General features: G+C 45.3%; 1 protein-coding gene across 1 annotated transcript in view; it reads left to right on the top strand.

The window, feature by feature from the left end:
• Positions 1 to 3,018: 3,018 nt before the first annotated feature.
• Positions 3,019 to 26,444, top strand: part of LOC102462316 (moesin) — an 88,576-nt gene continuing 65,150 nt past the window's right edge. Inside the window, exon 1 of the mRNA XM_075940828.1 lies at positions 3,019 to 3,176. Coding sequence (XP_075796943.1) covers positions 3,165 to 3,176 — 12 coding nt within the window. The 5' untranslated portion in view covers positions 3,019 to 3,164. The remainder of the gene's footprint in view (positions 3,177 to 26,444) is intronic.

The following is a 26,444-nucleotide window of genomic DNA, read 5'->3' as shown; positions in this document are numbered from 1 at the left end:
CTAACAAGTGACAATTCTTCATTAAAACTCAGCCCATAGGTCTATAGACCAGATATCTCTTCTGTACCTTGTATGTGACTTTCACAGAATCCATAGAGGTGCCTGAGCTCAAGTCCCACTGGGCTGTGCTCAGCAAACAAACCAGAGCTGCAGGAACCCATTCTCTTCATTCTCAGTGGCTGGAAGGGTGGAAAGAAGGGGGAGGGAGACTCTTGGTGCAGCGTCCTAACTCCTGACATTTTTTGTGAATTTTTTTTGTAGGATTGTGGGCAATCCTACAACACAAGGCTGCTAGTGACTACAGGTATCTGTTCAGGCAAAGTTGACCCCAGCCCTGGGAACCCAAACAGAGAGAGGCTCATGTATGTGCCTGGCTGGACAGTTAGGCTTGGACTCAGGGGTGAAAATAAGCACCAGGACATACCAGTATACAGCCTAGGGCAACTACGGTCCTGTGCAAGATGAGGGGAGTGGCTTTGGACCCCCAGAATGTGCAGGGCCTCAGGCAGAAGGGGTGGGGCTAGGGGGCAGATTCCTCCAGCCAGCCTTTCATGTCCACCATAGCAGCAGTGGCAGACAGGAGCCCCAGGGCTCTGGTGGAAGTTTCAAGGTCCCAGTGCCCCAAGGCAGCTGCTCCCTTCTCCTCCGCATTAGCGGCCCCACCAATGGGATCCAGCAGCGCTGCCATACCCTACTGACAGGGCTACCAACAAGGGGGAGCAAAAGAAGCAGCGACACTGAAAGTGGCTGCTTCTTGCTGGTATGCCGCACCAGTCCACTTTCACCTCTGCTTATTCAAACCTGGGTAAGAGTCCCAAGTTAGGGAGCAGTATGTACATACCCACAGTGCCTCCTCACACACTGTGGCCTGTAGGTGGGAAAGGGAATTATACATTTGCGTATATATGTGAAATATTCCTTGATGGTGTTTCTTTAAAATCTGGAGCTACCTGTTTGATTGTCCTGGTGGTATCATGGGTGTCTTGCTCTCTAGGGCTCCCAACCACCCTGTCTAAATGGGCCAGATCATCTGGTCTCCCCCAGACAAGGTACAGAGTTGGAGCTACTGCCCCGCAGCACAGCAATGCAGACACTAAACCACTTCAACTCTGGGAGGACACAGTCTCAGGCTCAGCACCCAGGAAACAAACCCCCAAAAGGGATTAAATCCCCAAATAAATTAATCTTTCTCTGTGTAAAATTTTTACACAGGGAAAGTTTACAAATAAGATCCCTTTATCAATGAAAGGCAGATATGCACAGTAACTAGTTGCTCCCCCCAAATAACAGTTATTTACACTGGTCCTGATAGTAAACAAAAGTATTTTTTATTAAGGACAAAGAGTATGATTTAAGTGGTTGCAAGTGAAAACAGATAAAAGTAAGTTACTAAATTAAAATGGGAACCCCCTCAGCCCTAGTTCTAATTCATTAAGAAATTTATTACATACAGATTCTTACCCTAAAGAATTGTTCTTATTTCAGGCATAATATTTAAGTCAGAGACAAACTCATTTACTCTAACTTGGGTTTCCTACCCTCTTTAAAGTTATTTTCCTTCTTTGAGTGTGCCAGGTAGTTCCAGAAACCAGCTGAAGATAAAAAGCTAGTAGCTTCCCATTGCTTAAACAGACTGTCCCACAGAGTGGGAATCTTTTTGTTTAGCACTCTCCTCCCCCTCTTCCCATGGTAAAACACCAGATTCAAAACAGATTTCAGTACTAGGTGCTATGGTCACATGTCTTTCTAGCACCAATGGCCTTTGAGTTGATCACCAAGTTATTAGCCTTCTGGAGCATCAATAATAGTTCTCGTTAGCACATTTAAAATTATAAACAGATTCACACTTCATATTTCTAACTCCACATACGAGAATGATACATGCACAAAAATAAGATATATAGATTCAACAGACTGTAACATTCAAACTGATAGATTACAAGAGGTATTTTGTTTAAAGCATCCTTGAGTTACACATATTTATAATCATAGGTCAATTTTCATTAATCATGGGGAATAACCATCACAGGATCTACAAGGAGAGGCAGCAGATCCAAGGAAGGGGTCTCTCAGGAGGTGTGATGAAATATGAGACTTGGGGCACAATGGAATGAGTGTGTATGGGGGATAGAGCCAGGGAGAGACACAGAAGAGACATATGAGTGAGGAACACATGAGGTTACAGGGAGCTGGGGAGGGCGACACATGGACACACTGGGTGTGGAGGTCACAGAGGGGACTGGGGCAGATGAATATGCAAGGATGTGGGGGGCAGACAAGGAGGGATTGGGGCTGAAGGACATGAAAGGCATGGGGCAGGAGAATGTGGGAGCCTATGGGGATTGGGGCAGGAAGACACACAGAGGTGGCAGGGGCAGAGGGCAATTAGAGCAGGAGGATATGTGGGGACTTGGAGGGCTGATGGGGATTGGGTCAGGAGGACTGAGGATGTGGGTGCATACAGGAATTGGGGCAGGGGAACACACAGGGAGGTGTGGGAGCTGATAGGGATTGGGGCTGGGGCATGTGGGAATGTGAGGGACAGAGGGGAGTTGGGGTGGGGAACACAAAGTGTGGGGGGCAGAAGGGGATTCAGGCAGGAGGAGGTGGGGATTTGAGGGGCAGAGCAGAGGGGGAGAGGGGCAGAGGAACACATGAGGTGTGGGGGGCAGAGAGGGATTCAAGCAGGAGGAGATGTGAGGGGGTGAGGGGCAGAGGGGAATTGGGGAGGGGAACACTCGGAGCTGGGGGGCAGAGGGAAATGTGGGGACAGGCTGCGGACTGGGGGCACGGGAATTGGGCGGGACTTGAGAGGCGAGGAGACGGTGATCAGGCAGCGGTTTATGGACGGATTAGGGGCGCATGGGGCCCAGGAAGCGGAGCAGGCGGAGATCGGGGTGGGGTTGAGGAGACACGGCTCGTGGGGTGCCGGGCCCTGTGCTGGCAGCCTGTCTCCGGGCCGGCGGCGGGGCGCAGGCAGCGCCAGCCGGGGAGGCAGCCAGGGGCGGGGGCTCAGCAGCACCAGCCCAGAATAAAGGAGGGCGGCGGGGCCGCAGCTCAGGGGTGGGGTTTGCGTCGCGGGAGCGGCAGACGAGTCCCGTTAGCAGGAAGCGCGGAGCCCGCAGCAGAGGAGCCGAGAGCGCCGTGCCCAGCCCGCCGGGAAGATGCCGAAGACGGTGGGTGCCGCCGGGCCGGGTTGGGGGAGCGAGCGGGCGGTGAAGGGAGGCAGCCATCTCCCCTGCGGGCCGCTCCCTGGGCAAACCTTCCCCGCTCCGGCGGGCGCCGGGCTGGGGGCTCGGAGCTGGAGTGGAGCTAGGGCCTCTGGGGTGGGGGGGGCTGCACCCCCCTTCCCCGTATCCCCTCCCTGGGGCCGCTATCTGCTGTGCGGAGCGCCGGGAGAGGGGCCCTGCCGGGGGGGGGGGAGGATTTCCTTGTGTTTTACAAAAAACTTTTCCCCAGTTGAACTTCTGGGGGAGGCCGGCGGGGGTGTCGGGCCCGATGCTCCGGGCGCAGCTGTAGCCCGGAATTGCGGGGGCCCAGCGGCGGCAGAAATAGCTCCCTGTGGCTGCTGCTGCCCTGCCCCCGGATTCGTTCAGGGGCGAGCTGTGGGGCGAAGCTATTTCGCCTTCGGCCCGGCTGCCCGTTCCGCCGGCTCGCCTGTGAACGAGCCCATTCATAGGCGGGAGGGGCTACTCTGAGGCGTGGACACGAGCTAAAACGTGGGTCGGGCAGCCATGGTGGAGTAGGTGCGGTTCCTCCCGCCGGATGGGTTCATTTGCAAACTAACCAGCTGCGGTGACAAGAGTGGCTAGAAGTGTTCGGTGGAGGTGGTGGAAACTCCCTTCCCCCGCCGTTCCTATCATGCCGGTCAGACAGGCTTCCCAGAAGAGCGGGGTGGGGGGAGACGTTTCTGTAATGTAAATGAAGGAGTGAATCTCTGAACAGTCGGGCTGTGTTGGCCCAGTTTCCATTGGATGAGCTGCTGACTGAGATGACTGTCAATGAGTGATGGGGGTGGTCTGTGGGGTGGAAGTCAGGACTATGAGACTTGTTTCTGGTTGCCCTTGGTGGAGGTAGCTGACTAACTGCAATTCTTATCCTGAAATTACTCACAAGTACCGTATTCATTCTTTTCACAAAATATCTTCTTTCTGAATTAGACTTTTCTCCATCCCCCTCCACTGAAAGGGCCTTGCTTTGCTTACACAAGTGTACAAGCCTTTCCATAGTTCAGGGGTGTTAATTATTTCCTCAATACAAATGTACTGACTACTTTAAATGGAAGTATAGATCATTAAAAATCCATATTGGTACAGAGCCTCCAAGTATAGCTATGTCTCAGCAATGAGGAAATGTACCAGTTGGTGTCTTTATAACTCATAATTAAAGTCTCTGTTTGAGTTGCTAGGGAGCCTGGTCTCAACTTGATTCAAAAGTATTTCTTGGCTAGAAAGAACAGATTACTTGAGAGCATTTTGTCAAGTCTATACTTGACTTTTTTTTAAATTTATTTCTCTTGTTTGAACTCAAAACTTGTTCTTACTTTCCTCTATTGGAAAATGGCAGCATCAAGCTTGAGGTTCTAACCATTTTCCTGTAGCTAAAAATATAAGTTTTAATGTAGCTTGTAGAATTAGCCACTTTTTAACAAATTCAGGTATTGCATGTTTTTCTAGTTAAACTATCCTGAGCTTTTGAAGATGATGTGATTTGAGTTGAGTTCAGGTGCTTTCATAATACTTTAAGGCCCAGCAAATTCTTGACCATCGGAAATGTCATGGACCTTTTGTCTTGTACTACAAAGATTTAATGGGGGGACTCAGTGATTCCCAAATTGGGGGTCCTGACCCAAAAGGGATCACAAGATTATTGTGGGAGTAGTCAGAGGGTTGTCACCCTTACTTTTGCATACTGCTGCTTGAAGAGTTGGGCCTCTGTCAGCAGCTGCTGCTCTCTTGACTGCTCTGAAGGCAGCAGTTCAGAAATAAGGGTGGCAATGCCATACCATGTCATACTTGCTTCTGTGCTGCTACTGACACCAGCTCTACCTTCAGAGCTGGGATCCTGGCCAGCAGCTGCTGCTCTACAGTAGCCCAGCTCTGAGGGCAGCATTGCTGCCAGTGTCCGCTCAGAAGTAAGGGTAGCAATGCTGTGAACCACCCAACTCTTTTTTGGGTCAAGACCAGTATAATTACAACATTGTGAAATTTCAGATTTAAATAGCTGAAGTCATGAAACTTTAAAAAAAAATCTTAACTGGCCACTTTGATCAATTTCACATACATTTGGTAGGCCCTTATTGTACTGCATGAGTTCTTGTTTGGTATGGTTCACCTACACACAAGCTGTATCCAGATTTGTGCCATATTTTAATAAAGGGCTGTTGCAGTTTCAGAATTGCACATGTGCCCTAGACTGAATTGATATGTTCAGTCTGTTGCTTTTCTCTTTGCCCATGGGCTTGGTTCTAATTTCAGAGCAGTCAAATAGATGCAGATAGGAAAATCCAAGCACTTCATTGTAGTGCTTTATATAGTTAAGCAGCAGTGGTCCTGTAACACTAAAACAAAAAGCACTTAAAGCACCAAAAGGGTTGCCATGTTAGTCTTTAAACTTTGTTAACATCAACACTGAAGCAGATTTAGAAGCTAGCTGTTTAAACATACATGTAGCTTCCAATGAGCCTACAATTGCTTGCTTTGGTATGAGGGGGGTGAGAAGACTAATAGAATTTCACCAGACTCTCTCACTGTGCTGATGTGGTCGCTGGTCTAAGCATCTAAATACAGTTGGGTTACGTCTACACTGGCCCCTTCTTCAGAAGAGGCATGCTAATTTAGAACTTTGGAATAGGGAAATCTGCGGGGGATTTAAATATCCCCTGCGGGATTTAAATAAACATGGCCGCCACTTTTTTTCCGGCTTGGGGGAAAAGCTGGAAAAAAGCATCTAAACTGGCGCGATCCTCCGGAATAAAGCCCTTTTCTGGAGGATCTCTTATTCCTACTTGATTCCAGAGGATCGCGCCAGTGTAGATGCTTTTTTCCGGCTTTTCCCCAAGCTGAAAAAAAAGCGGCGGCCATGTTTATTTAAATCCTGCAGGGGATATTTAAATCCCCCGCAGATTTCCCTATTCCAAAGTTCTAAATTAGCACGCCTCTTCTGGAGAAGGGGCCAGTGTAGATGTAGCCTTGTTGTTGTTTTTTAAATTTTAGCCTGGCTGGTAGATGCTTAACAGAGCTATATAGAAATCACTGTTCCTTCAATTATTCCATCACTTTTCAGAATTGGCCAACTGGCACTAAAGTTTAGTGCCCCATATTAAGACGGAAAGCTCTGCTCTGTTAACCTTTGAACCATTGCTACCTGTGACCTTTGAGATGTACGTGGGATTTCTTTGTCAAGCATTCAGCACATTTCTGATCAAGGGAGAGGTATGGCTCCCAAGGGCTGGTCCCAAGAAGATTTCTTACAGGGGAGTTGTACAGGATATGTAGAAAGGACATTGTGAATGTCATTTGATCCTGCTAGACTTTCTAGGAGGAGTAGGGGGACTGCATCTGGCTTCACTGCTGAATTTGAGAGCTATCCTAAAGGAGTGTTGCTATTGACTTTTTTGTTTCACTCTGGCTCACCATTGTTCCTTGTTCTGCAAGATCTGTGGGATGCATGCAGTGTAAGTAGTTAGGATTATATGTGTGTTTAAAAAAAAAAAAAGGGCTATATACTCTTTTGTTCCCACATATTAGTAGATAGTTGGACTGTGTTAAAGTCTCCTTCTGAGTATCTTAAGCACTGAAGTCTGTTCCCCTTTTGTCAGTGGAGCCTTGCTTATTGGCCAAGAGTGGGAGCGGGTTTCATTGTGACTGGATGGTATTCCTGGGTTTCACTCTGTCATGCTTGGTAGAGCTGAACACTACACTCTGTTCCAGATCCCAACTGAGGAGAGTGAGCTGTCACTGTAAAAGTTCAAAACCTCCTTTAACTTTGAACTACTAGGGGTTGGGGGAAATCAGCTTAACTGTGTGGTAAGCTTTGCTCCATAGGGCTAATTTTGTGTATAGCCTTCTACTAAAAGGGGATAATAAAGAGTTAAATTTACTGTTGTTGACCCTATCTTGTAAATAAGAGGAAAGTAATCAGTGAGGGGGCAACCATGACTAGTAAGTGGGCCACATGTGGCCTGTGGACCCCTGCCCCATCAGCTCCCCCACACATGTCTTGTGCACTGGAGCTCCTCACAACCTACTCCTCCCTGTCCCTCCCAGAGCTTAAAAGCCACAATGGGAGAAGTGTGGACAGAGCGTGAATCAGCAGATTCTTGGCACTCAAAGTTCTGGGAGAGAGTTGGAGGAGTAGGTAGTGTGGGTTCCAGTGTGTGGGAGATGCATGGGGGGGGGGGGGGGCAGACTGAACCCCAATGAGCTGCATTTGGCCTCAAGGCTGCAGGTTGCCCACTACTGCTTTAAGTGGATTAACAGGTCTAGGGTGTCAAACATAAGCATTGATCCCACATGAAAGATTGATTTACCATTGGATGTTTTGATTTTTTTTTTTCTTTTTAGTCTGTAAAGACAGGCCAATTAACTTGTTGCTCATGACTGTTGTAAACAGCTCAGTAGTTAATAATTCTAAAACCTCTTATACTGTAGAGAAATTGGATTAGCCAGAATTTTCCTTTAATAGGAAGGCTTTATTTTTTTGTAGACTGACCACAATCATTTTCTGAAGGCCTGGGCTAGTGCTCCTCTACTTTTAGTGCTGCTAACACAATGTTGCTGGCTGATGAATGGAGTCCAGAGTACTAGCCTGTTAGTGTCCTCTAACCCAAAATGTCCATGCAAATAAAATTATAATGTGACAAATGTGGAAGCTTTTAATAAAGAAAATGGGGGTGGGAACACTTTCAGTACTGATTTGTCAGTCGAAAAATCCCCCCCCCTTTTTTTTTTCAAAGAGGAATTCAGGTTGTGGTCTTCGGATCACGATTTTAGATTTTGTCTAATCCAGTGGTTCCCAGCCTTTTCAGGTGGGGATCCATTTTGACAATTGAGGAAGACTTGGTGGCCCAAGGCAATTAAAAACAGGGGGAGGAGGGAGGGCAGAGCTACCTGGGGAGACACTTGGTGACCCTTTTGAAATGTAATGGAGACCCATATTTGAGTCCTGACCCATAGGCTGGGAAACCCTGGTCTAATCCAATGTAGTAAAACTGCTGTTAGCCTGTGTTCCTTTTGATTTAAACTGTTAATCTTTGACTGCTATCCTTTAATATCCTTGTGCCTTCTTCCTTTCCTTGCTGTCTTCCAATATTGTATATACTTTGTTTCCTCTTGCTGCCTCTTTTCCAAACAATACTGACTACATTTCTCCTAACCTTTCTTTGAAACACTGAATTTTCTTGCTCTTGCATTATACTGATACAGTAACTGCATACATTGTTACATATGTGCTAACTATTTTCTACAGTTACAGGATTTGTGACTTGACTTCAGGATCTAGTGAGGCAAATGTATGAAATGCACAATTAGAAAAATTCTCTGAACCCCCCCAGAGATGGTCAAATCCTGATGTGTTGCCAAGGAACATGCAAGGCATCCCAAATATCTTATTTGTGTGTGTTCTGTATTAGTTTCCATGATGAGGCTTCTTACAGGATGGGGAATATTGTCTAACTTTGAAAAGTGCTGTCTAAGCATTGATCCAGCATAACTGCCTGAAAGACTGCAACTTTAGTTTGCATAATGAGCTCGTCAGTTGTTTCTCTGCTCTGCAGTCTGTCTGATCAGACCTAAAATGATAAGGCTGCATTGAGAGACCCCAAAAAACTGCGCTTTTTTTTAGGGAAATCTGTTGGATTGCTTGAGTAATCTGGGAATTTCAAATATTTTCTCACTTTTGTAGTTTAAATTGTATCTAAAACAACATCCAGATATGGTACTTTTACCACTATATGCCCTGGGAAGCTGGAGGCAGAGCAGCTCTAATTGTCCAGCTGGCCAGAGCACTTCTGGGTTCCAGCTGGTGCCGGACTATCAGGACCACTGGATGCCAGACAGTTTGCGTTTTACTGTATCTGGAGATAGAAGTAGTAAGAAAATTGGGATAGAAGCAAACACTAAATCTTAATGTTACTCACAGCCCTTAATAGTTGTAGTGGGCAGAAATGTGGAAGCTACATGGTAAATGGTCAGATAAGCAAGGGCTAACTAACATTTCCAATTGGAACAACAGTTACTGTGATTTCTGGGCGCTGCAGGAATATTTGGGTTTTGCTCTGTTTCTGGTATATAATGTGCACAGCGTGGGTGAGATGAAACCGTATTAACTAGGACTGAACTCTGGCACTTAAGGAATTAACCCTTGTGTATTACAAAATCCCATTGATGGGTAGAAAAACATAGACTTGATTCAAAAATTTGATGCATTGCTCTACGTGAGCCAGCAGCAAGCCAAACTTTCCTTTCAACCTCTAGCCTCTGCCAGAGTGGCAATTTAGCCATTCAACCAAATTGTTGTTTGAGCCTAACAATAGAAGGGCTATTTTTTAGGGATAGCCTAACATTGATCAGATGACTTGGAAAAATAATTTTAAAACCAAGTCCAATGTCCCCTTTTTGGCAGGAAGGGATTGAAGGTTAACAGGAGGGAGAAGTGGCATTCCAGGAGCATTCTTCAAAACCTCCAAAAGACTGACAAATTGGTAGTGGTTTTTTTTGTGTGTGGCAAATGACCAAACCAGCTGACGCTACATTTTTGTTGTACATCTAACTTGTACTATCCAAAAGGAAATCCTTTTAAGAGACTATCTGGCTGGCCATGTCAAGCAGAGACTAGGGATGTCAGTATGCAGTTGACTACACAATTAACCGACAAGCCTGGATTTACTGGTTAATTGTGTAATCTGCTCTATCCGAGGCAGCAAGTGTGCAGTGTGGGGGAGGGAGGAGGAGAGGCAGGACCTAGCTTTTAAACCAGCTCCCCATAAGCACCAGATCCTACAGACCTGCCCTTCCCTCTGCCCCTGCACTGCTGCCTCTGATAGAGGCAGCAGCTAGGGGGGCAGGTGGGAGCTGGTGCACATGGGAAGCTGACTTTTAAGCCCCCTAACTGCTGCCTTGATCAGAGGCAGCAGTATGGGAGGGAGGGCCAGGGGAGTCTTCTGTGGAGCAGCTTCTGTTCCTGGCAGGACCAGCTTTGCTACAGACAGAGGCTGCTCCATGGGATGTTGTTGCAGCCTGTCTGGGGAGCTCAGGGTGGAAGGGGCACTGTCAGGGGCTGCTGCCACCCCATGCTGCAACCTCAGTATCAGAGGTGTCAGTGTAGAGTGGTGTGGGGCTCCCTGGGAGTGGTGCTGGGAATGCACTGGCTGCAGGCCTCACCCCTGGGGACTATTGAATGATCAAAAAAACTGCTAAGTTTTGATGTGGTTTCATGGTTATTTAAATTAATCGATATCTAACATCCCTAGTAGAGACCCTCAGTGCTAAAGCAGAACTTCAGACCTGTCCTTTTTGGGTAGTGATCAAAAGCTATCACCACTATAACTGATTCCATCCCCCCCCCCCCCCCCAGCCTCCACAGAAATGGTGAAAAATAGAATGGACAGAGAATGAATTCGTCTCTTCCCGCCTCCCCCATTTCTCTACTGTGGCTACCACAGAGTCAATTCTAGGTTTAAGAATATGAATGGCAGGAACTCTGAAGCATCCTTAAAAAGAAAGCATGGCTATGCTTTCAGAGCATCTGTTTATACCATAATTCTGTGAAGAAACAGAAAACTTAATTCCTCAGGATTGCTACGCCAGCACCTTTTTGAAACACGTCAGTTTTTTTTTCCCCCCTAACTGAATTGCAGCTCCAAGGAACTGACTGCAGGGGTTGAAGTGCTTTCTGTGTGTTGACTATTGCCTCTTCATTCACACCCAATTAATCCCCTCTGAAGTAAAGAACAATCTCTGTTTAAAGAAAATGAAGTGCCCCTGTTTTAAGATGTAAGATGACTTAATATGGGTTGGGTTTTTTCGGGGGAGAGGGGTCAGGAAATGGCACATCTGCCTCAAGAGGAAGCTCTCTGTTTCAGATGTCTCATGTCTGGTGTGAAGCAAAATCTTGCTGCACAGCTCTGCATAATTCTTTGCCCTGTGCAACTAGCAGGAAGTACAGCTAGTTAGCCAAAACTTTTTAACCAGAAGAACTCCTTATTAGTTTATTGTGACATTATGAAAGAACAGCTTTAAAAAAGAGCTGCTAGGATCTGAGCTTCTCTTCCATGTGAACTGACGTTCTGTGCTGTAAAACTTGTCTGAGAGGTGTCTTCTGGCCCCACTCCAGTTTCTGAAGGAAACTGGTGACTAAAGGCTTCCTCTGAACGTCATCTCCTGGACCCTTTCCTGGCTTGGTACCACTCAAACAGCCTTATTTGGCTGACTTTTTTTTTTTCTTCCTCTGTGCTGTGAAAGGGCCTCCCTGACATTTTTGCACAATAAAATTGCTATTTGAGTCTAATCATCTGTTGGCTACAGAGAGGCTGGCTTGGAGAAGGGCTCAAAGATTCTCACAGCCCTATGTCTGCACAGCAGTCAGACACCCATAACTGGCCTATGCCAGTTAACTTGGACTCAGGCTGTGTGGGGCTGTGTTGTTGCTGTGTAGACTTCCAAGTGTGGGCTGGAGCCCAGGCTCTGAGACTCTCCTGCTTTGCAGGATCCTAGTGCCTGTGCTCCAGCATGAGCCCAGAAGTCTACATAGCAATGGAACAGCTCAAGTTGACTGGTGCAGCCAGCCAACGGTATCTACCTCCCTGTCACCTCAAGCTTTCCCTCCTCCAAGAAGTACCATTCATATACTTTAAAAGTGGTCTACTGAATCCTTTGGGGGCCTCTCAGTGTTAGCCAAATAAGCCCACACCTTATTCAGGAATAATTCATGCCAGTTAAGTGGTTTGATTTTCCTAAGATGTATTAAAACAGCAGAAGATCTGTGGATAAGGTCCACTAAATGCCTTATTGGTGGCTTGTATTTTTACATTCATCTTAAAATTCAGGCTGCTCTACAAATACAAGTCTTTGGTTTTTTTTATTGTCAATTTCACAAAAGCACTTCTGTCATACCTTATTGAAAACTGACTTCAGCTGTGGCATTGCTAAAAGTTCTGGGTGTATATACACACACCCATCTGACTTGAATAGCTAATGCCGATTCTCTTGCTGTAATGCTTAATATATCTTCCAACTCCACTGCCAAATATTTGTGGAAAATAGGTCATTGGAGGCTGGTGATAAAACTATAGCTCTGGAGAGGAGGAGAATTGGCGGCAACTGTTCTGAATTTTAGTAACTGAAATTAAACAGGATTTTTAAGCTTTGAAATGCCATCCTACCCCATGTGTAGCTGCAATACCTTTTGGGGAGATTGAACTCTTACTGCCCAGGCATAGGAAACTTTAGTCTTCCTCTAGCTTGGTAGGTATCTCTTTATTGCATGCAAAGTTGGGTATTTGTAATGGCAATCTTGGTTTGGGTGTGTTTAAACTTGGTGGTACATGCAGATGAAATACCAGTCTGGATCTTTTGAGGGCTATGGGATGACTCCTGCAGGAATCTGCAGACTCCAAAGTTGTGCTAGTTGCCAAACAAACTTGTAAGGACAGTCTCTGTCCTTGGACATTTACTCTGTAGAACAGGGGTAGGGAACCTCAGGCCTGGGGGCTGCATGCAACCCCTGGCTTGCTGGATCTGGCCCCCCAAGGCTCAGGGCCATCTCCAACACTGGGGAGCCCAGCTAGCTGTCTGGCCTTTTGGCTGTGCCCCATTATGGGGCTGGAGCACACAAAATCTACTAGTCTGGGCTACCCAAGGCTCTACTTTGTGAGGGGAATGTGGGGAGTGTCTTTCTTACTCTGTTGGGAGCCACTTCAGTGAGGGCTTTTTTTGCGTCTCACTTGTGTGCAGCCCCAGACTCACTTTTTTTTTCTGTGGGTCAGTGGCCACCAACCCCAAAAAAGGGTTCCCACACCCAGGTCAGAAAAACAAATGTGGGGAAAGTAGACTGGATGGGAGTGTGTGGGGCAGTATTCAGCTGCTGTTCCTTCCACTAGCCATTTAGTAGCTTGAGAGGAGGAACTTGAATCAAGAGGTTAGTAGCTATGCAGCTCAGTGAAGGCGAGTGGTGGGGAAGAGAGCATGAAGACAATTGGGGGGGAGGATGGAAGAGGAGAAATTAGGCATCAAAACTGTCATCCTTGGATAGAGGGACAGTGTGTTTTAAGACCTAAGTTTAACATCAGCAATGCAAAAGCAACAAGCAGTCCTGTGGCACCTTATAGACCAACCGATGTATTGAAGCATAAGCTTTTGTGGGCAAAGACCTACTTTGTCAGATGTATGTACATCGGTTGGTCTATAAGGTGCCACAGGACTCCTTGTTGCTTTTGCAGATCCAGACTAACACTGCTACCCCTCTGATATCAGCAATGTAGTGCCATGTGAATTGCACAATATAGACTGGGCTATAAATGTGGTAAATGACACAGACCTCTTGACTGTTACAGATCCTTAGTAAGCAACAATTCAAAATTCCTCATTGAGAGTCCATGCATGCTGTAATGAAAGCTCTTAACTCTGTTCCAAAAACAAACTAGATTATTCCCTGAAGCTGAGACGTGTCTCGTCTGGCTCTGAAAATCACTAAATAAGCCTCTCTCCTATCCTGCGTGGTTCTCCATAGTCAATCACTTAACTAGACCTTCCTTTCCAGAGGTAAGAAGGTAACTTGAGGAATAATTCAATATAGGAAAAAATCTAGCCACAAGTATAGTCTGATCAGTGTTATAGTATTTTTAAATGCACTTTATGGTTTCATGTGGCATTATATAACAATACATTAAAAGCTGTGACAAAGTCATCTTAATGTAACTTTGTTTACACCAAGAATGAATTTGTCCTTTTCAATTTTATTGTCCTAGAGCTTGTCAGTTACCTCTAGATGATGTAGCAGTATAATTGTACTACTTAATGGGTAGCAAGCAACACTGACCAATTTAGATAGATACTTGACATGGCAACTGAAGCAATTCCAGAATCGAGCCTTTTAAAGAGGCTAATATAAATGCTTGAATGCATTTATATGTTAGGTCTGTCTGGAGCAAATTGGAAAATAGGAAATCTTGCAACCTAAAGTGAAACAAGGCAAATGTCAATGCACTTCTGGAAAGTTCTCCCAGTTTTCCTTTAAAGTCAGTCAACTTTAATTTGTATTCAGACTGCTTTGACCAGTACAGATCCATAGGCTCTTAATTTAAACAGCTGTCTTATAATGCAAGCATTCTTTTTCCTGTTTAACTTATGTGAAATATGCAGATGGGTTTTGACTATGCTCTCTGAAGGAAATAGATAAAGTATATCTGATAAACCAGTTAGCACATCCCTCATTAAGCTCTGATTGCTCAGATAGAGCTGTTGGTGAACACTTCCCATGGAAATAAAATATAAAACAGTGTCCAGACTGAGTGTTAATCCAAAGGATGGATGGGATTTATAGTACTTCATAGAAACTTACTGCTGAAGTCTTAATTTTATCCTGGGGCCCATGATAATACAATGATTGATAATTTAAAATGCCCTTTCATTTTGACATGAAAAATATGGTGACTGAACAGTTCATTGGTTTAACTACAAAGAAGACCCTTCAAGGATTACTTGGAATAATACATTTAACAAAATGGGTATTATACCAATTGATCAGGCTCCACATGGATTTCAATAATCAAGGTCAGGATAATGAACATGCAGCTTTATTGCAGTAGTCTGTGGCAACTGGAAAAACGTAAGTGTTTTTTTTTAAAAAAAAAAAAACCCAACCAAAACAAACCATTTTGTTTGTGCCTCTTACTTTATTCAATTGTTGGAGTGTTTTTTTTTTTTTTTTTTTTTTGGGGGGGGGGGGGAAAGGAGGGGAATATTCTATCCCAAGGAACAAATAATTTCTCCTTACATGTTACTACTATGGATGTGAATGTTTAACTGGTAAGCCTCACCTGTTAACTTAACCAGTTGGGGCTGGAATAGTTGCCCCTTCCCCTCCTCCTGCTGCCTCAGGCCTGGGCTACTCCAGGTGGGTGGGAGGGAGGGGGCCATGAACAGGGGCTGTTACAGCCAAGCTGGAGCAGCCTTTGATGGTGGACGTAGTGCCTCACAGGCAGAGCAATAGCACCTGCTTGTGGTGGGGTATGTGTGCTTGCTAGCTGGACTGGAGTGGGCCCCTCTTAATTGGTTAATCATTGTTTAACCAATTAAACAGGGTTTTACATCCCTAGCTCCTGCTGCTCAGTGGAGGGTGAAGATACCCAAGTAGGATAATCTTATCTTGTGGTAGCACAGACCTTTTACTACTTTTGCATTTTACAGTCAGCCATGGGTTGCAATCAAACTTCTGATGGCTTAAAAACAGTTTTGGTGTTTTTTTCGATTATAACATTTCTGTTTAAATTCTTAATTCCCTCCTACATGTTGCATTCCTGCAAAGAGGCTTAGTTCATGGTTTTTTTTTTTTTTTTTTTTTTTTTTCCAAGACACATGAATACTGCAGAGTTTGGATTATAGAAACTGTTTGGATGGCAACAGTAAGTGTCTGGGGGGGAGGGGAGAGAAGCAATGATTGCTGGCTGGGCAGACAAGTGTTCACCTAAAAGAAAAAATGGATTAAGCTCACTGTTTGCCAGCCAATAGTGTAAAGATTCATTTCACACTTTGCACAATTAGGCTATGTCTACACAGCTTCTCTCTTCCGCAAAAGCCTTATGTGAATGAAGTGCAAATTAGCATACTGCTGTGCAAAAACAGCTCCTAATTTATTATGCAAATGATGTACAAGATGCTTTTGCACGAGGGGTTTTTGTGCAGAAAGGCACAGCAGACAGCACTTTGTGCAAAAATGGCTCCTAATTATGCAAATGAAGTGCAGCAATATGTTAATCCATGCTTCATTTGCATAGGCTTTTGCGGAAGAGGGAAGCTGTGTAGACATAGCCTTAGGCTACATCTACATTGGCAAGATTTTGTGCAAATACTTTTAATGCAAGAGTTTTTGCGTTAAAGTATTTGTACAAGAGAGCGTCTACACTGGCATGTGCTTTTGCGCAAAAGCATCCATGCGAGTGTAGACACTCTCTTGGCTAAAATGGCCATCGGAGCTTTCTTGCACATTGGACTTTGTTGCGCAAGAAATTAAGGTGCCTGTCTACTTGCGCAAGAGGGCCAGTGAACACTTACGCAAGAGGGCTTTTTCCTGAGCGGGAGCGTCATAGTTCTTGCGCAAGAAGCACTGATTTCACACATTAGAATGTCAGTGTTCTTGCGCAAGAACTCGCGGCCAGTGTAGACAGGTGGCAAGCTTTTGCACAATCTTGCCAGTCTAGACACACCCTTAGTGTTTACTGTGCCACTTGCAAGGATTTTAAATATATATTAAATCTAGTGCTGCTTTTTGAAAGTCCTCTTTGACTACATCATGTGTACTTATATTGTATCTTAGGCAGTGGTGTCCAACTGTAAATCTATTCTGTAATAGATTCACTAAACATTTTAAAAGCCATTTTACATCTTAACATGTTAAACTAATTGGCCAACTGATTAATTGCCTGCTGCATTATGGGCAGAGAGCTACTCAGGCAGGGCTGGGTGCCAGTTAACCAGAGTAGCACTCTGCCCATGATGCAGCTGGTAGTTAAACTGGTTATCTGTTTTTAAATCCCTAATATTCACCAAAAGCGGAGAAATGGATCTGACTTATAAGATAATTGTCATCAAGTGAGGGAGCAGAAGGTTTTATTGTATCAGTTAAGTGATCACTCTTGTAACAAATTATTTATAACTAACAGTTTTCAAACAAGATGAAATTTGATTACATTCCGGCTACGTCTACACTGGCATGATTTTCTGAAAATGCTTTTAACGGAAAAGTTTTCCATTAAAAGCATTTTCGGAAAAGCACGTCTAGATTGGCAGGATGCTTTTCTGCAAAAGCACTTTTTGCGGAAAAGCATTCGTAGCCAATCTAGACGCAGTTTTCTGCAAAAAAGCCCCGATCACCATTTTCGGGGCCCTTTGTCTACACTGACCCTTTTGCACAAAAGTCTTTTGAAAAAAGACTTTTGCCCAAACAGGAGCAGCATAGTATTTCCGGAAAAGTACTGACGATCTTACATGAGATCGTCAGTGCTTTTCCGGAAATTCAAGCGGCCAGTGTAGACAGCTGGCAAGCTTTTCCGCAAAAGCAGATGATTTTGCGGAAACTTGCCAGTCTAGACACAGCCTCCTAGTATTCACTGCCTCCACAGACTACTCAATCTGGCTAAGTGTGTGAACAGAAGGAAGGCTAACTTTACAATGAATATACATTTAGGCTGCGTCGAGACTGGCATGATTTTGCGCAAATACTTTTTCTGTTAAAAGTATTTGCGCAAGCGCGTCTATACTGGCAGGTGCCTTTGTGCAAAAGATTTGTGCATTTTAGCCATTGGGCTTTCTTGTGCAAGAAATTAACTTGGCTGTCTACACTGGCCTTCTTGCGCAAGAGGGCTTATTCCTGAGTGGGAGCGTTGGAGTATTTGCACAAGAAACACTGATTTTTGTACAGTACAAAGTCAGTGTTCTTGCGCAAGAACTTGTGGCTAGTGTAGACAGGCGGCAAGATTTTTGCGCAAAAGTGGCCACTTTTGCGCAAAATTTTGCCAGTCTAGACGCACCCTTATATTATAACTTGATCAGCTTTGCTGCTCTATTAGGGAAAGTAAGCATCCTCTCCAGGACTGTCTCAGGACCAGTACAGACTGGCGTCTCATGAAAACTGGAAAATAGTAAAATTATATACTGTAGTCCTATAAACATCAGTGGCTCAAGATGATTTTGAGGGTTGTGATTTTGAGGGCTGTTTCGTTGAGGCAGGTTTGTGAACTGTAAACTGTTTTACTTGTTAAGACCACAGTTCAGTATTTAGATCAGAGGTCTCAAACTCAGTCTGTGGGACATGCTCAGCGATTGTGCAATCCAGCCTTGGACTCATAGGGCACGGGGCCTGTCTGTTACAGCTCCCAAGCTTTTCCCCTTTTCACCATCACCCTGCCCTCCATCTCTCTCCCATAGCACCTGTCTTTGCAGATGTGGCTTCAGGGATCACTGGGTGGGTCTGATGCATTTTGTGGGAATGGGTGGAGGCTTGGGGCTAGTAATAGACAGCACCCCTAGGACCTCTGGGAGCCCTGGTCCAGACTGGAAATTGCTGTGCCCAGGCATGGCCTGTAGGCCATGAATTTTGTTTAGACTGAAGATGTTATGGAGCGGGTATACATTTTTTTTTTTTAAACCAATGCAACAATTAGTCGATGAGGGGGCTCTGCAGAGCCACAATGGGGGTTGCTCCCAGAGCCTGCACAAGCTGGGACTGAGCAGTCCTGGCTCGCACTGGCTCCAGGGCCACTAGATTTTAAAATGGAGAGCTGCAGCAGTTCCAGACCAGCATGAGCTGGGACAGCTCAGTCCTGGCTCATTCTAGGTCCAGCAGCCTCTGTTTTGTGGCAGCCTGGGTTGGTCATGGGCAGAGGTTGCTCTGGCAGCAGTCCCTGTCTGCAGGGAGTGTGTGTGTGTGTGGGGGGGGGGGGAAGCTTCCCACTGGGACCAACGGAAGGGCTGCTACCAGAGCAGCCTCTGCTCATGGTGAGCCTGGGTCTGGTATGGGCAGAAGCTACTTCATGGCAGCCTCCCCTTAGCCCCCTTCCCTTCCCCTCTGATACAGAGGTGTGGGGAGGGAACACAGTGGTTGAGTATTTGACTTCTCTCTTACATCCCTATTTCAGACCCCTGCTCTAGATTTATCCTGCTGCAGTTAATTTCATCAAGCAAACACTTGACTAACAGGAAGCAATATTTTTTTTTATTTTAGCATCAGTAGCATGAAAATCCTGAGTTTAGACAATATATATGGAAACTTACAAACAAGTATCATTTTTAAGCCGAAGCATGTTGTCATGTGGCCTAAGTTGTACTGGCAGTTTTTGGTGTTGAACTTTTTACTTATAAACAATTTAAAGCCTTTTTTTGAATTTTTCTGTAAGCTGCTCAAAAACAGAAAACATGGAGTTCCTTATTTCAATCCTTAATTTTTAAAGTGGTGCATTTGTGAGATTTCATGGCATCTATCTGGGTTATCACTTGGTGCAGTACCCACGGGCAGCCCTAGACTAGCTGCCAGCAACTGGCACCCTAGGCTAACCATGCAGTAGGCGTCTCTTCTCCCCCTTCCTCCCCCAACCCCAAGGGCAGATATCGACTGAGGGTTTTGGTTCTGTGGCTGGGGGGCCAAAGGGATGGAGTTTGGGGGTTGGGGACTGGGGAGAAGGAACAGGGTGCCAGTTGGGGGGGGAGAGTTCCCTGCACCCACCTCCTCCTAAGATTCTCCTCTTCTTCCCCCCCTCCCCCCGAGAGAAGCCAGCATGCGCCTCTCCCAGGGCAACCCCCCCCCCCGTGGCCCAGGGGAACCCCCCGTGTTCCTTCTTCCCTGGGGCCGACACCCCTTCCCCTATCCTGTGTGCTGCCTCTCCCAGGATTTACCCTCCTCCTGGCCGAACGGAAGCCGTGCTCCAGGTAAGGCACCAGAAAGGGAATGGGAAATGGAAGGGGCAGGGTTTGGAATTTGGTGCCCTAGGTGGCTGCCTAGTTTGCCTATAGGCACAGGCTGCCCCTGGCAGTACCAGTTGCTGTGGTATGAGTGTCTACAGTACACTTGTTACAGGTAAGTAGATGAAAGGAATTACAGTAGACTTCTGATAATCCGGAACTTTGGGACCTAGGTGGTGCCGGATTGTCAAATATGCCGGACTATCAGGCGGTACTATAAGATGGTTTTATTTTTTATATATATATTTACACACACACACACACACACACACACACACACACACACACACAGTATATAAAGTGTTTTTAATGCTTTTATTGTAGCACAAGCACTGTCCAGCATCACACAGTGCCAGTGGCAGACTGACTTGGTCCCGTCCGGTTTCGCTCGGTTCAGCTGCTGCTGCCATGTGACTCATTTTTTGCTGAAGCTCTCTCACCAGCTCTTGCCATTTTGATGCCAGACTATCAGGAGTGTCATACAATTGGATGCCGGACTATTGGAGTCTTACTGTAATGCTAAAATGGGGAAGCTGTGTAATGCTTTCAGTCTCACTGTCTCGTATGGCTTGGCACTAACAACCTTTGGCACTTTGGGTATCATCTCAAGTCCATACTCAAGGGAGTGCCACCAGAAATGGTGCATCAGTTTGCATACCCCTGTATCCAAATAATATCAGATTAGCATCTTTCATAATCCTTTTATGACAGTCTCCCCCCTACCCTTCTTTTTTCTTTTTAGCTCTGTGTGCTAAAATGCCTGTCTTGAGCTGTAAGTGCCTGTTCCATAACATGAAAATTTAACAAGACTCTGATCAAATGCTTTTTGTTTTAAAATGGGAGGAATAATCAACCAAAAATAATTTGAAATGCTAACAAACTCCACTCCTTATTCAAACCCCAAAACTCTATCTGAAACAGGAAATGGTTGAGACCAATTTTTTAATACAGCAAATAGCTGACAAATGCAACTCACTAAAATGGAGGAAATTGGACACAATCCTGGCAATGTTTCAAGCTCTTTACTACCTCTCTGGGTTAGCTGTAGCTACTACTGTTTTGTGGTGGTGGTCTCCTTGCTCCTACTATGAAACAAGTTGAATTTGTTTTCTGTATGACTTCTAAAAAATTCTAGTACAGAGTTTTTAAATTTAACTGTACAAATCTAAATTGGTTTCACATCATGAGCATAAAACCACCCAGCAAGTAGGCTTTTTGTTTTTTGTTTTACTCCTTCCCTTCAGAAGCAAAATGCAGATCTTTACTTAGTGAAGATTACCTTTCAGACTCCAGTTGAAGCTTTCCTTTCCCAGAAAAGGAAAGATAAGTATTACAGTGACCATATTCTGCCAAAGCTTTTGCCAGCAGACTTACCCTAAATTTGGTACTGGACATTCATGTGTAGCCTCTTCTGTCCCCCCCCCCCCCAAACTGATACTTGGATTTTGCTCAATGCCATTGTAGCTTTCACATACTATACAGGCAGTCCCCGGGTTACATGGATCCGACTTGCATCGGATCCCTACTTACAAACGGGGTGAGGCAACCCCGCACTAGCTGCTCCCCCCCAGCAGACCAGGGAGACACGGAGCAGCTTTTCTCAGCAGACACCTCAGCTTGATAATAAAGGACTGAAGGAAGTGAGGTGTGGGAGAATAAAACTGAGCTCTGGAGAAATGTTTGGCTAGAGTTTCCCCTACAATATGTACCAGTTCCGACTTACATACAAATTCAACTTAAGAACAAACCTACAGTCCCTATCTTGTACGTAACCCGGGGACTGCCTGTAGTGAAATGTACTTCAGGGTGTCTAAGCATTTCGGTTCACATGCCCTCTTTCAGTTAGTTGGCAAGCTTCTGCATATATTCACTTTCTTGGAAATGAAACGTTCCCAGTTTTGATACCTGTGTGAGTGACTCTTAAAAGGTATAATGAAAACAGCTGAGCCACTTGAGGCTAGGGTTGGAGGGGGAGAGGGCAGAAGGTGGGATAGCTGGCATTGCTAGAAGTAGCCTCTTCAAACAGATCTAGTACCAAAATGATTGGGGCGAGTCAACATTTAGCAGAGAACTACCTTGAAGATGGGGGTGGGTGTGTGTGTGTGTGTGTGTGTGTGTGTGTGGGTTTTGTTCCAACAGTGGGATTTTTTTTTTAATTTGGCCCTGTTGAAGGTTTGAAAATCATCCATGACTTATTTAGGGTGAAAAACTTGAACAATATAAATTCTATGGGCATTTTGATGAAATAGAGGGTGTGAGCGTGGAGAAGGACTGTAGCATACATTCATATGGACCAAATTCTGGTATGTGATGTGTTTAGTTAAAATTAAGTGATTAACTTTCTTTGGAAACAGCCAGATACTGAGCAGGGTGCTCCTGCTGTGCAGTTCACTTTTTCTCAGGACATGGCTGCACTCCAAACACAGCTGCAGTGTTCTAGTTAATCTGCCTCAGAGTAGATACATCCTACATCAATGGATAGGATTTTTTTTTCACCTGTAACTCTAGGGTAATCCTGCTCCCTAAGGGCATGTCTACACAGTAGGGCAAAAGTCAAATTAAGCTATGCAATTTGAGCTACATCAATTGTGTACCTGAAGTCGAAATACCTTAATTCTACTTTTGGTGCTGTCTCAACAGAAGAAAGTTGAAGGAAGAATGCTCTTCTTTTTGACTTCCCTTACTACTTGTATAGTGAGGGTTACAGGAGTCAGAGTAAAAAGTCTTCCAGCTTGACATTATTTCAAAATAATGACTTGCTGTGTAGACCTGATTTGTTACTTTGGAAAACATTAGTTATTCCAAAATAACACTGCTGTGTAGATGTCGCTTAAGTAGCAGTAGTTAGGCTAACAAATCAAGTCTTCTCTTGACTAGCCACTGCCAGGCTTCAGACTGACTGGTACTTCAGCGTTACTTCTCAGACCTCTCCTCCCTGCCCCAAAGTTGGACCTGAATTTTTAGGTATAGGTCAGGGCTCAGTTTTTTTTCTCTCCTACATCTCTTGTCATATACCTGGTAGAGGCTGGAGTAACAAGTGGGGGCAAAGATGAGACTTGCTTTAACCTTAGAGTGGTAGCTGTATTAATTGGTATCAGCAAAAACAGGAGTCCTGTGGCACCTTAGACTTATTAAATTCGGTACAATCAAATTAGGACTAAATAAAGATTTAAATTAGTTAATGCCCTACAAAGGCAACTTCCCAGCTACGTCTAGACTGGCATGATTTTCCACAAATGCTTGTAACGGAAAAGTTTTCCGTTAAAAACATTTGCAGAAAAGAGCGTCTAGATTGGCATGGATGCTTTTCCGCAAAAGTACTTTTTGCAGAAAAGTGTCCGTGCCAATCTAGGCGTGCTTTTCCGCCAAAAAAAGGCCCCGGTTGCCATTTTTGCGATTGGGCCTTTTTTGCGCAAAACAAATCTGAGCTGTCTACACTGGCCCTTTGCGCAAAAGCTTTGCGCACAAGGGACTTTTGCCCGAACGGGAGCAGTGTAGTATTTCCACAAGAAGCACTGATTTCAGACAGTAGGAAGTCAGTGTTTGTGCGGAAATTCAAGCAGCTGATTTTGCAGAAAAACTTGCCAGTCTAGACATAGCCCCCCTGTTTTGGTATTCACATCTCCCATCTGCTGCTGTGAATGAGCCACATCTATCCGGACTTGATGAGCCTCATTATCAGTGGTCTTACACTAAAGAGTAACTCTCTCTTGTACTTGCATACCCCTGCCTCTATAACTTCCACTCCCACCCACCTGAAGTGGATTTTACCCATGAAAGCATATGACCTAACAAATCTTAGCCTCCAAGGTGCCGCAGGACTCAGCATTTTTTGTTTTAACCTGTGAGTCAAGCTAAAGGTCAAACAAGGATATTAGATAAAATTTTAAATCTGGCTGTTCTTTATGGATTTTGAAACACTGTGCAGTTAAATTGATACATCCACTTCCGGTTGTATGACCCTGTTCTAATGGGGTTGTCAGGACTCTTAGCCCCAGAGCCCAACAAACCTGAAGGCAGGGCCCTACTGCCTGGGGCCCTACTGCCTGGGGCTGAAGCCAAAGCCCAAGGGCTTCAATCTGGGGCAGTAGGGCTTGGGCCTCCATGGGGCTGGGGCTGTGTCTCTGCTGCCCTGGAGGGGAGGGATTGCTCAGGCTTCAGGCCCCCTTCTGTGGTTGTTAGGGATGTGAATGGGTTACCAAGTAAGTATCCACCTTAATGTGTGATGCTTACCAGGTACTAGTTAATCCTGCAGGATCCCACTTAATTAGTTCAACCTCAGTAACTGGGATTTTACATCCCTACGTTACATGGGGCTTTTGTCAGAAGGGGTTTGCAGTGCAATGAAGTTTGAGAGCCCCTGGCCTAGACATAACCTGCTCCTTTCCCTAGGTGGTGGAAAGGCATTTTTAATAGCAAAAACTTTGTGTAATCGTTCCACAGTACTAATGCAGTGGTCTGTATCACTCCAGATTGGAGAATTACAGTCCTGTAGGACTGTGGAAGTGATGCAGACCTTTCCTCATGGAAATAGCTCTTCACTTTTTTTAAAGAGTGTTCCAGTCTTTCACAGACATTCTCACTGAGTTCTGTCTAAACTGCTTCCAACAGAATCTGCTCTGCAACATGGTGTTTATTCAAATACAGTGAATGAACAGACTTCACAATGACTCATGCAACAGGGGCTCCCCCCCTCTTATTGTCCTGAAGTGAGTCTTGCCCAGGAAAGCTCATGATACTATATATATTTGTTAGTCTCTAAGGTACCACAGGACTACTCGTTGCTCTTGTCCATCTACTAGCTTTGATGCCGGATTTCCCTTCAAGGCCCCATGCAACTGTCTTTAAGAATTTATAGTTGGTTACACAAGAGGAGCGCTTCATCTTCTCATCCATGGAGGGGTCTTGAAACACTATCTCAGTCCTTGTCAGGAGCAAGGAGGGGAGGGGGAAGAATTCCTTCTAATTGTCAAAATATACTCTATGGTGAACATCAAGCTTCTTAGGACAGTGGTCCCAAATGTATTTTTATACTGGGAACGGCAAACATTTAATTTGCATATTCATTATGAAAATGAATATGCAAACAAAATGTTACCAGCCCACCAAAAGCTCAGGCTCCTAGAGCTAGCCCTAGTCCCTAGATCCCCCTCCACTACCCCCCCACCCAGTGCCAGCCTCCTGTTTCCAGAGTCCCCTACCTCCAGACTCGCCAAATATCCAGTCTCCAATATTTGCCTTGCCCCCCAGAGTCCTCCAGTGCCAGCTCCCCACCCTGGATGCCCCAGTGCCCTCCACTGTCAGCCCCTAGCACTAGCCCCACCCCTGGAGCCCCAGAGCCTGCCCCACCCTCACACCTAGCCCTGTACTGCCTGCCAGCTGAGCACTGTGCTGCCCTTGTCCCAGCTGCTCTAAGGCTGCCTTGCCGGACTCCACACAGCCCTCCCACCATGCAGCAAAGTGCTTTTCAGTGTCCTGGGAGAGACCTTGCCCCTTGGTGCTGGCTGAGAGGCAGGGCAGGACACACCTCTCCCAATAGCTGTGGTGGGAGTGGTGTACCCCAGCAGCCAGAGGTCCACAGCCCAGCGGTTGGGAACCACTGTCGTAGGATACCAATAGAAGGGAGATGTGTATCCACATGTGGGGTGGTGGGCAGTACTGCCGTCACCAAAAGTTCCGAACTTTAGTGTGATCGCCTCTTTAACTAGTCAGATTTAACTTAATCTTAAGGGGGGGGACACCACACGAGAACCTACTTGCCTCTTAAAAGGTGCCTCCAACACTCTATCCTGGGATTCTTAGTACCTCTTCATCTTCAGTCCATGTGGATGGCATTGGGTGACTTGGCATCCTTCATGCTGGAAGACAACTAATACTCTTGGTTGGGTCTAAGGAACCTCTAGATATTACTACATGTGCAGACCTTTGGATTATGAGCTCAAGTATTGCCCTGAATTCCCCGTTGTCTGTACTTTGCAGTACTGTATAGCTCATCTTATCTTTAGAAAAAGGTACAGGTATTTGGGAAATAAGTGGTAGCTTGATTTGTATGCTTTCTGAAGGGCACTCAGAGGTTCTCTTGCCTACAGTGACAAGACAGAGCTGAAGGGGGAAATTAGCTTTGAATTTTTTAAAAAATTCTTCTTGTATCTAATTCTAGCCAACTTGTAGAGTGTCCCAGAAGATGCAAAAATATTAGCAGTTCCTCAAGTAATTACAGCAACATTTTATTTTAGATTGTTATAGTTCATACCCTTCCCCCAAACCATATACACTTTGAATGATCATAAATAGCTCCTGAGCCTTTGGGCAAAAGTAGTCTGTAGCCACAATTCAGAGGTAGGTAGGAAGAGTATTTAAGTGCACGTTAATTACGGAACCAGGATGAACTATTTCCTACTTAGTGACTGAAGTGATATAACCTCTTAACATACCTGTTCTTATGAGAACCAGTATTCTCTCTTTACTTCTAGGCTTACGTTATAGACCAGTTTAAGCCAATTGCTAGGGAGAAGTAAATAACCAATCTTGTCTTACATGTGGAAACCTAGGACTTGTCTATATTAACCCCGTAATATCTATTGAATCTGTCACTTCAGCTACACAAGTAGTAGCTGAAGTCTGTGTATTTACTGCAGTGTCTTGTGTGCCATAATACCTGTGGGGGCTGCTTTCCCATTGATACTGGCTACTCTTCTTGTTGTGTCACAGCTGAACAAACATGGTGAATCCGCCACTGGTAGATCAGTCGCTGTAGCATCAATCCCAGCA

This window comes from Pelodiscus sinensis, chromosome 13 (genome assembly GCF_049634645.1).
Source record: "Pelodiscus sinensis isolate JC-2024 chromosome 13, ASM4963464v1, whole genome shotgun sequence".
In the NCBI taxonomy this organism is placed as follows: domain Eukaryota; kingdom Metazoa; phylum Chordata; order Testudines; family Trionychidae; genus Pelodiscus; species Pelodiscus sinensis.
The sequence above is the reverse complement of the archived record's forward strand: the minus strand, read 5'-3'. Positions and strand labels throughout refer to the sequence as shown.